The sequence below is a fragment of the Dreissena polymorpha genome, chromosome 9 (genome assembly GCF_020536995.1).
Source record: "Dreissena polymorpha isolate Duluth1 chromosome 9, UMN_Dpol_1.0, whole genome shotgun sequence".
Taxonomy (NCBI): Eukaryota; Metazoa; Mollusca; class Bivalvia; order Myida; family Dreissenidae; genus Dreissena; species Dreissena polymorpha.
The window spans coordinates 27,447,465-27,459,028 of record NC_068363.1 but is presented as its reverse complement, the minus strand read 5'-3'; the positions used below and the strand labels follow the sequence as shown (position 1 = coordinate 27,459,028).

General features: G+C 36.9%; 1 protein-coding gene across 2 annotated transcripts in view; it reads right to left on the bottom strand.

Moving 5' to 3' along the window:
- Positions 1 to 461: 461 nt before the first annotated feature.
- Positions 462 to 11,564, bottom strand: part of LOC127844263 (importin subunit beta-1-like) — a 35,841-nt gene continuing 24,738 nt past the window's right edge. Inside the window, exons 16-22 of one of the 2 annotated variants that reach the window (XM_052374331.1) lie at positions 11,353 to 11,435; positions 9,458 to 9,565; positions 8,356 to 8,499; positions 6,309 to 6,414; positions 5,123 to 5,237; positions 3,876 to 4,040; positions 462 to 2,956 (exon numbers count right to left, since the gene is read on the bottom strand). In XM_052374331.1, the coding sequence (XP_052230291.1) occupies position 2,956; positions 3,876 to 4,040; positions 5,123 to 5,237; positions 6,309 to 6,414; positions 8,356 to 8,499; positions 9,458 to 9,565; positions 11,353 to 11,435 (722 nt within the window). In that variant the 3' untranslated portion in view covers positions 462 to 2,955. Of the gene's footprint in view, positions 2,957 to 3,871; positions 4,041 to 5,122; positions 5,238 to 6,308; positions 6,415 to 8,355; positions 8,500 to 9,457; positions 9,566 to 11,352; positions 11,436 to 11,564 lie in introns of those variants that run through there. The other variant, XM_052374330.1, reaches the window with a different exon arrangement.

The window sequence follows — 11,564 nt, the reverse complement described above, 5'->3', positions numbered from 1 at the left end:
GTGCAGCTCCATGAGATACACATGCACGCCCAATATAAAGTTGCTATCTTCAATATTGCAAAAGTTATGACAAAGTTTAAAGTTATGACGCCGATTTGAAGTCATATATTTGACTTTTGACCTTTCACCACTCAAAATGTGCAGCTCCACGAGATACACATGCATGCCGAATATTAATTCAGGGCATAAAAAGTTCATGTGAAGGAAGTGTTTTTCTATTTTTAGCATAAGTGACCTTAACCTCACATCCCCCAAATACAATACCAATGGAGCGCACTATACCAGCTTGTTATTTCAAAAGTTTCATCAATATTGGTAAACAAATAGTTATTGACTTTAAACAACCCGTGGCATGCCCCCTGCCTGCTCACCATACCTAAATTTAATAAAGATGTTATCAAGTTCATGTAAGCATGGTTTAAAAATATCTACAAAGTAAAAATAATAACAAAACGGCAAAATACATGTCAACATTTTATTTTTTTGTTATTAAGCATGTCATGTTTTCTCAGTAAACAAAACCAAGTCTTAAATGTTAAATCTTTTGTGGTAAAAATTTCATTGCCAACAATACATATTGCTGATTTAGATATAGGGGCATATTTATTTGACTTAGCAAGACAATACATATTAAGTCATATTTTTTCATGACAACAGATAACTGCTGACTTTTAGGGATTTGATTTAGAAAACAATAATTAAACGGAAAATGCTTTCATAAAAATTAGCCAAAAATAAACAATGGCAAGGGGCTTGATGCAATAAACAAATTCATCATATTTGATGACATAAATAATAATGATTGAAAAATATACATGTTCAAATATTTGGTAACATTCTTGTTTAGTTAACAGAAGTAAAGCATGCACGTAACACAAATTACACCCAGGCTTATCAGAAATATCATATATTTAAAGCCTAACGAATAAATCAGCTGTGTTGTTAATGAGCTAATTAGACTTTTTACATCCAAAGATCTCTAATTACATGATAAATTAAAATATCTCATTTCTTCCAATTAACACAACTTGAGAAAGTCAAAATGATAGAGACGACGATATTCTGAGAAAACAATCATATTACAATTTGCAGTGATATTTCAACACGTGTGCTGCAAAAATTGCGAATCGACATTCTAAAAAAAACTCTGCAACAAGTCTGTATGTACATTGCAATTACTTTCTTGTACTGTTCTATTGCATTAAACCCCCTATGTAACACAAAATAGTATGTACATAGCACAAAATAATTATTATATAACAATTAGCGCGTTTCACAAAATGCCAACGCTTTATACAAAATAGCACAGTGGAGAAGAGGAAATAAAGACATCATAGAAATGACAGCAGCATCAAAATCAAGGAGTACAATTGAACAGTCCAGAGTTACACTACAGGACCGGATATAGGAAACAGGAATGATCCTGACTCTGGGAAAACTCGGCTTAATGAATGTGCGTAGTGTGGTCCCAGACTGAAGTCTAATCAGGGACAAAGGGAATCTCTTCGAAACAAAAATTACACAAGTACACATTACGTACACAAATTAAGGCATATTTCCCCAGAACCAGGCTCAAATGAAACCTGTTGCACCCTTGGCGCTCAAAACAGAAGCAAGATTTTGCAGTCAAAAAATAGTAGACATGTTTTGCAGAGATCATAGGAACAGGCTCACTATACAGGAAACATCCTGCTATGGTCGTAGACATGGGTCAATTATTTACACTGTTGTATGCTTATTTCATCACCATTTTAAGCAACACTTAATGTTAACGCTAAATTAAAATTAACAATAACCATCACAATTTTTCTCTGCTAAGTTAAGATTGAAATTGTTTTCGAAATGCTCAGAGACATTTTGATGCAGGAATTTAGCAACAATTGTCATATAACTGCAGCTATGTTAGTTTGCAACAAGTTAAACATTTAGCAGCCAAATAAGAATTTGAACGAATTTGAAGGACAGTTTTTAGAATACTTTAAACTAACAGCGAATACTGGCAACGTGTAAGTTTATAACATGTAAACCACCTAGGTTTGTATTGCAAAAAAGATTCTACAAAAGAACTTAAAAAACAAGTCCATTGTCTAACCCAAGCCCTGCCTTTATTCCTTGATGAAAGTAAAATATTAACAGCAAATTTATAAATAGATTTCAATAGTATAGCAGTTTGCTATCAAATATATAAATATTAAACTAAATAAAGTAGTTCTATTGGGCTAAAACAAGAACAGACTGCAGTAAAGTAGATGAGCAGTAGAATGCAGACAACAAAGTCCCAGTATCCTTGGTAACCAATCTCTCCCATCAAGTATCCTTAGAAACCAATCTCTCACATCAAGTCTGAGTGACAATAAAAAGACAGGTCCCAAAAAACACCAAATAGCTTCCATTGGAATTGTAGTCGAAACGTCAGAAGTCAATTTTCCCACAAATACCTAACTCTCTTCCCCAAAACGTGGGATGTGATTCCCAAATGACGAAATATCCTGGAAGTGTACTAAGTATAGTGTTCTATCTCACTGAAAGAAAGTCACTTAGGTGATTCATATGAGTCACATGTTGGAATAACTGGTCTGAATGCAAGTGCGTAAAGTGTGCTGCACAGACTAATCTGGGACGACACTAAACCCACATGCATAACGCCCAGTTTTCCTACAAAATGACGGTTCTCTCCCGCACTCTCCCTTTCTCCCATCTAGCTCGCAAGTCACACAAGTTGATTCTCGACACTTTCTCGCAAGAGTTGTCCTCCCAATTAGATATCGTCAGAGTTGTTTCCCCTGCTGAGGAGGGCGACGCCCCCCGACCCACTCGGTGTTCAATGTCTGATCACAGCATGCGTATTCCGAAAGACAACTCCGTGGTAAACTTCCTGTGGAAGTTGAACAATGTTGAGCGTTAAGTTCCCTTTAATCTCTCTCTCTCTCATCAGTAGTAATTTTGGCAGTGGAATCTGTAAGAAAACAAGTTGTAAGTATATTGAAGAATGATTATTCAATTAATGTAAATGTATAATATATTCACCAAACTTATTAAATATTCAACGAGGACATTATGATGAATATTATGAAAGGACTATACCAAGCCCAGCAATCCATGCACCATGGAAAAACATGTAATAAAACTTATAAACTAGCTATATATAATCATAACCCCATTGATTTAAAGCTGATTATAAATCTTCATTGCATGGACATAACTGGTAACATACTCAATATTTTATGGTTAGAAATCAAAACATGTTATTATTTGTTTGCTTTTAAGTCTAAACTTTGAATCAATTTTTCTCGAGAAAATATAGCAATCTTACTCTGTGCAAACAGGGCTAAATAAATGTTCGTAAAGTTTCGTCCCAGATAAGTCTGTGCAGACCGCACAGGCTAATCAGGGACGAAACTTTCCTCTTAAACTGCATTTTAATTTTGTTGAGACTTCCTTAAAACGAAAAATTCCATAAAAGCCGAAAGTGTCTTCCTGATGTGCATGAGCAGACTGCAGAGGCTTATCTGCAGAGTTACCTTACGCACATGCATTAAGCCCTGTTTTCCAACAGCATGGCTCAAATATTTTCACAAGCGCGTGCACAATACCTTCCAGAATTTCTCAATTTAACCCTTTACCACTTAGATACTTTTTTTCACGCATTTGTAGTCTCTAAGAAAGTTACATTTAATTAAATATTTGTCTTACTTAATTCAAGTTTTAAAGGCTTTATTTCCAACCCAAATATACTGATGAGCAGCAAACAGCATAAAACCTGAACAGACTGCGAGTTACTTGCAGGCTGTTCTGGTTTTATGCTGGTTGCAAAAGCCATTTTCAATTTGCTACTTATAGGGGAATGGGTTGGATTTTGTATGAAACCAACTCACCAAGACTGAGCGGCGTTCTTCATTTTACGGATTTCCTTCGTGGCCCACGTTGCCAGAGTCTTACACTTGTTGGCCTTGGATCGTCTGCCCTTGGTTAGAAGACTGGTCACAGGCTCTTTGTCGACTAGAGGCAGCAATACGTTACCAAACGTGGTGCACAGGTCTCTGTTATACATAAATATATATTGTGTTTTTATATCCACAGTATTCAGTCGAATCTTTGAAAAACAAAAGCAGTTACTTTCCACCATTTCCTCTAGATTAGGAAAAAGCGCATACTTTTGGCTAAAATTGGAAAATTGGTGTTTTACAATTGTTACTTTTTTTCTCAATAGTATATTTAATAAGGTTAAACTTTCAAATCTGGATAGCAAAATTGACTAAATGTTGCAATTTATTTATTTTAATTTCAAAACTTTAAATTGGGAATTTTAGGCAGTCATTTGGAAACAAGGCAAAATGTTGACGACGGACAAAAGGCGATCCCAACGTGCTCAGGTGAGCTTAAAAATATATACTTTTTGAGATTGGGAATGGAGCCGAATTTCATCCCCAAATTTGACAAAAAACACACATGAAAGAGCCATTTTGGAAGATGCAAATCTTTTCTTAATATCAACTCATCATCATTGAAAATATTCAGAGGATTTGCAGTAAACTATAATAATGCAAGTAGATATACTCTTGACTAAAGGTGGAAAAAGGTTTGCACCCATGCATGGTTTATTAGGAAAGGACTTATTGAAAATATCAGTGCTTTTTATCCCCCGCCATAGGCAGAGGGATATTGTTTTGGCGTTGTCCTGCCGTCCGGAGCCATATCTTGGAAGTGCTTTGGCGGATTTCATTGAAACTTGGTATGAGTATATATATGGATAAGAGGGTGATGCACGCCAAATGGAATTGTACACCATCTGTTAATAACGGAGTTATAGCCCTTTGTATCTTGAAAATGCTTTTTTGAGTGTAAAATATAACACTTTTGTGTCCAGAAGCATATTGGAGGGAAATATCAATTCAACGAATTTGTTTGTTTTCCTACTTAGAGGATGGCCGTCTTCACAAATTTGAGAGATTTGAAACTTATTATTTCACAATTCAAAGAAGTTGCCGGACTCAAAATTTCACAATTTTAAAAAGTTTGCAACTCATTTGTTCACAAAATAAGGGGGCCAAGGCCTCTTAACAAAAATGGGTGAAAAATCCCTGAATTTAAATAGAGAAACATTTTCAATTGGTAATGTTACCCAATGAGTCCACAGCAAGCCGAGATGTTGCTGTCACTGTGGTCCTCGTCTACTGCGATGTGTTCAATGAAGGAAATCATGTGACCTACGTGGGGCTGTAACAATGCTAAATCCTCTGAAAACAAATTGGGCAGAAGATGAATTAACATGGCACCTATCATTTTAACACCTTTCCACTCGTACACACATCTTGCAGGCCCTTAGAAAATCAAATTAAATACCTTTAAATATTTATTTTCAATTTTTTAGGTATCATTTCCAACCCTTACATACTGATGAGCAGCAAACAGCATAAAACCTGAACAGACTGCAAGTCACTTGCGGGTTTGATGCTGGTTGCATATAGCCATTTTCACGTTGTTTCTGAGCGGGTAAGGGATAAAGATTGTCATACTCATTTATCAAACACAAAAATGTCATCAATAATTTCATGGTCACAAAGACATGCTCATCAATTGCGGCCTTTTTCAACCGTTAGTTTTTTATATCTTAAATGAATATACATTTGTCATGTGATAGTTACAAACCATCAAGATTTTACAAAGTCTGCTAAACACACATAACAATTATTCATTTACAGGAGAAACCTTAGAAGTGTAATACATGTGAAAATCGTTGATACTAAAAATCAGTAACCAGCTGAAAGAAGCAAAAAGAGCCACAATCCCAAATACGTCTCATTCTGTGAGAACTGGGATAAAAGCAAGTGCCTTAAGTGTTGTACCAGATTAGTTAGTGCACAGGCTAATCAGCGACGGTACTTTCCGCTTTCAGAGTAATTTTCATTTAAAGGAAGTGTCTTCAAAACGAAAATCCATTTCAGGCAGAAAGTGTTGTCCCTGATTAGCCTGTTCGGGCTGCACAGACTTATCAGGTACAACACTTTAAGCGCGTGCATTAATTAACACACAGTTTTACCAGAACTAGGTTTTTTCAAGATTCTGACTTTTTCTGCTACCTCTAGCTGGTTTTCTATTTTATAACTCAATCCTTTTAACATATATTCAAATTCCAAGGATTTCTCATGTAAATGAAAAAGGCTCAATAGAACATTTGTGCGAGTTTGTTTGGATGATCATTTAAATTCAAGTTCAAAGTGTTAAAACAAAAAAAAGAAGGAACCAGCTAAAAGTAGCAAAAAGAGCCACAAAACTCAATGTAACAATAGTATAAGTATGTCTCTCACGGTTTGGATGGTCGTTATCTCCCTTCAGCCCCTGCACGATGCCTGTGTATGCCTCCAGACATCCTTCCCGCAGCTCATTCAGGTAGTCAATCATATCGTAGTCCGTCTGTAACCATAGCAACATATGCGTTAAGAGATCACTTGTCTAACATCCATAGCAACACTAGCTTGAGATAAATTGAGTTTCGTTACTGAGCATAATGCGTGTGCGTAACATGTCGTCCCAGATTAGCCTGTGCAGTCAGCAGGGACGACACTTTCTGCTTTTATGATTAAAAAAAAAAATCAAATTTATGAAATCCAATTTAGACGGAAAGTGTCGTCCCCGATTAGCCTGTGCAAATGGCACCAGATAATCTGGGAAGACACTTGATGCATATGCATTTCGCAAAGTTTATCTAGAAAGGTTTAAATATTCTAACATGTACAGGTTCCTTTCTGAAGTCTGTCTATACATGAGCAATGTAAGGAAATACACAAGCAAGGAAGTCTATAAACTTACAAGGAATCATCAAAACTCTCAACTATTACACAAATTAAGACACTTAAGAACTATTTGTAAATATTTCTGCATTAAAAGGGAGGAAATCAAAGATAGGAGGAAAATTATCACTAATTTTACACCAATTCTCATGACCATTTCATTGCCATATTGCTGCAACCCATCACACATGATGCTCCTCGATTTTGTCCTTCTTTCTCATGTACCAATGAAAGGCACTTTTCAAATGGAGATTTTTTATGTATTAAATTCCCAATTGTCGTCTGAAAAATTCTATCAAGGAAGGAAAGTTGCATTAATTTCGTTCCTAAAGCAAATTATTTGCAAGTGAACAGAGTAAAGTTACCACTAAATCTGAACATTTCAGCAAAAAGGCTTAAAAAACAAGGGCTGTTTGTAAAACATGCATGCCCCCCATATGGGCTGTCCGTTGTAGTGGCAGCCATTGTGTGAATACGATTTTTGTCACTGTGACCTTGACCTTTGACCTAGTGACCTGAAAATCAATAGGGGTCATCTGCGGGTCACGATCAATGTACCTATGAAGTGTCATGATCCTAGGCAAAAGCATTCTTGAGTTATCACCCGAAAATCATTTTACTATTTCAGGTCACCGTGACCTTGACCTTGTGACCTCAAAATCAATAGGGGTAATCTGCAAGTCATGATCAATCTACCTATGAAGTTTTATGATCCTAGGCGTATGCGTTCTTGAGTTATCATCTGAAAACCATTTTACTATTTCGTGTCACCGTGACCTTGACCTTAAACCTAGTGACCTCAAAATCAATAGGGGTCATCTGCGAGTCATGATCAATCTACCCATGAAGTTTCATCATCCTAGGCTTATGCGTTCTTGAGTTATCATCCGGAAACCATTTTACTATTTCGGGTCACCGTGACCTTGACCTTTGACCTAGTGACCTCAAAATCAATAGGGGTCATCTGCAAGTCATGATCAATCTACCCATGAAGTTTCATGATCCTAGGCGTATGCGTTCTTGAGTTATCATTCAAAAACCATTTTACTATTTCTGGTCACCGTGACCTTGACCTTTGACCTAGTGACCTCAAAATCAATAGGGGTCATCTGCAAGTCATGATCAATCTACCCATGAAGTTTCATGATCCTAGGCGTATGCGTTCTTGAGTTATCATTCAAAAACCATTTTACTATTTCTGGTCACCGTGACCTTGACCTTTGACCTAGTGACCTCAAAATCAATAGGGGTCATCTGCGAGTCATGATCAATGTACCTATGAAGTTTCATGATCCTAGGCCCAAGCGTTCTTGAGTTATCGTCTGACAACCACCTGGTGGACGGACAGACCGACCGACATGAGCAAAGCAATATACCCCCTCTTCTTCGAAGGGGGGCATAAAAATGTTGATGGGTTTTTGTGCAATTATACATTATAAAGTACCAAGCATTTAAAAAGACCCATAATGCCCAATCTGAAGATTGCTATGTAGATTCTTCAATTTTCAGCGGTACTCGTGCTGATTTGTATTACTTTTCCCGATAGGGTAATACATTGCTGTACCTTATCAACCTGAGCCTGTGTGGCCTGCTGTACAGTGGTGAGGACGACATCCAGATAGTTCTTGAAGTGAGGTCCCACGGCCAGCGCGATGTCTCCAAATATGGACAGAATCTGGGGCTTCACCGACCGATGGACACCACCATTCTGCAATACAAAGGCAAACATTAGTTTGATTGTTTCTCGAATATTTTGCGTTTTTCAAAAGTATTTCAGTCTTATTACAGTGGTCAATTAAATCTACTCAAACTTGGACACCACCATTCTGAAACATACAGGCCAACATGAATTAAAGGTCGCCGTGGAGTTGGTGTCTGCTTAGCGACCGGGAGGTCACAGGTTCAATCCCAACTGTGAGAGCATTCTTTCGATCCTCCCCAAAGACACCAAGTACTGGTTCTAGGCTGAGTAAACAGACTCAGTCGCTTCAAGAAGCCTTAGTCTTTCGATGATAACGAGCTAAAATAAAATGAATCAAACAAAACAGGAGTTTGTTGGTTAATTGTTAGATATTTGTTTGCCATTTTCAACAGTATGTCAGCCATTTTAACTGAGGTCAGTTAACATTTCCCTGCTCAGATTACCTTTTTGACATGTTTACAGTCGCTTAGAAAATCAAATTAAATTTAAGACCTTTCTTTATAGAATAAAGTTTTAATGCCTTAATTACAAACCGAAAGATACTGACGAGTAGCAAACAGCATAAATCTTAAACATGAATAGACTGCGATTTACAGGCTGTTTGGGTTTTATGCACTTCAAACAACATAAAACATGAACAGAATGCGATTTACTCACAGGCTGTTCTGGTTTTATGCAGGTTGCAAACAGTTATTTTCTCCATGAGTGGGAAGAGGTTAATTCCAAGTTACACATTCCCTGGGTTAGCTAGTTTATCAGTCAGGTTGCAAACAGCTATTTCCTCCACGAGAAGGAATGGGTTAAACCTACGCACACGTTCCCTGGGTAAGCTAATAAAACCAAATACCTTTCTTTATAGATTCCAAGTTCTGTTTGCATACAGCCATTGTAATTTTGCTTCTGATATGGAAAGTTTTACAACCCGTAATTTTGACAATAGAATATACATAGAAGACGGTCCTACCCCAAGGTTCTCCAGTAGAAGCAGCATAATCTCATCACAGTATGGCAGGATCTTCTGGCCCAGAGCTCTACTCAGGTCCCCCACAATGCCCACAGCTGCTATACACACCTACAGGATGTAGAGACAGCATGAATACACAGGGGTGTGATTTAAAACTGCTTGAGGGGAGGGACATGCCCTACCACCTTTACAGGATTTCATAGAACTCTAAATTTGTACATAGACCCAGCAAAAAAATAGCTATTTGTAAAACAAGAGCACCGCATAACGGGTGCCAACGCTCGGCTGCGGGTGCAGTTTTAAATAAATGAAAGCTTGTCAGATTTTTTTTAAGAGGTCACAGTGACCTTGACCTTTGACCTAAAGACCCCAAAATGGTTGTGGCGTGTAGAACTCATCAAGGTGCATCTACATATGAGGTTTCAAAGTTGTAGGTGGAAGCACTTTGATTTAAGAGCAAAATGTAAAGGTTTAAGCACGACGCGCATGGGGGATGACACGCGAGCTGGCTATGACAATACCTCAGGTTTTCTCTAAAAACAGCCGAGCTAATAGGTTCGACATTGGAAGGGAAGAAATTAGCTTAAAGGAGGAAACATCACACCAATCAAAAAGGAAGGCTTATTAATCTAAGATTGAAAGGAAGGCTTATCAGTGGAAGGTCATCAAATAAGACTTCTCACACAAATGTCTACATAAAGGAAGGCTTATCAGTGGAAGGTCATCAAATAAGACTCCTCACACAAATGTCTACATAAAGGAAGACTTATCAGTCAAAGGTCATCAAATAAGACTCCTCACACAAATGTCTACATAAAGGAAGGCTTATCAGTCAAAGGTCATCAAATAAGACTCCTCACACAAATGTCTACATAAAGGAAGGCTTATCAGTCAAAGGTCATCAAATAAGACTCCTCACACAAATGTCTACATAAAGGAAGGCTTATCAGTCGAAGGTCATCAAATAAGACTCCTCACACAAATGTCTACATAAAGGAAGGCTTATCAGTGGAAGGTCATCAAATAAGACTCCTCACATAAATGTCTACATAAAGGAAGGCTCATCAGTCAAAGGACATCAAAAGTAGGGCTTTCAAGTCAAATTTCTTCAAAAGGAAGACTAATCTAAAATTCACAAGGAAAATAGTCAAAAATGGTGAGGAAGGCTTTGCAGTAAAAAGTAATTTGGTCAAAGGTCAAGACCGGAAAATCAGTTTTAGGTTACCAAAAGAAAGACTTATCAGTCAAAAGCCAAAATCAGTACAAAGTCACAAAGAATCTGAGACCAGTAAACATAACATAACTATAAACAGCACTTGTACAATCAAACTTGACAACATTTGTGAGCTAACAATATTTAAAACTTAAGGAAATTGTTAAACATTTTCTTTTTGCTTCTGTCTGCTTTGTGAGAAACTATTCCATCACAAAACTATTTTGTATGATGAAAGCATATATATACAAGCACTCAACACAGAGTGTACTACATGTATTTGAATTGATTAAATGTTTCAAACTACAGGTAATCATGGATTTTTCCACCGCCATTTTGGGATTTGGGCTGTGTCCTTTTAGATCAGGAAAAATCACAGCGTTTTGACTATAATTGGGAAGGAAGTGTTGTTGTTGTTTTGCTTACAAATACTTTAAAATTAAGAATAAGTGTTTTCAATATAACATGTATTAAGGTTCAACTTATAAAGCCAGATATGAGAAATGAATTAAATCTTGAGACCTAAATAATTGTTTAATTTTTTTGACACCTTCAATGGGGAGTTTTTATAATAAAAATATCTACTTTTTTCCATCGGGAAGTGGCCGTTTACTGGCCCCGAATTTGAAATGAAAAACAACAACACCAAAACACTGATCAAGACATGGAAACCCCTAATTACCTGGTACTCGCCGTGGTTCTTCAGGGCAAGGAAGAGGAATGGTTTAAATGCATCCATGTACTTGAGGAAATGGTCGCCCAACACTGAAACATGATGAAAAGAATATACATATGTGGTGTGATTGAACTAAAACTTCAAGTGAAAATTGATGGATTTATTAAAATCAATTAAACTGCATATAAAAGAATTGTTTTACCGCAATATTTTAAACA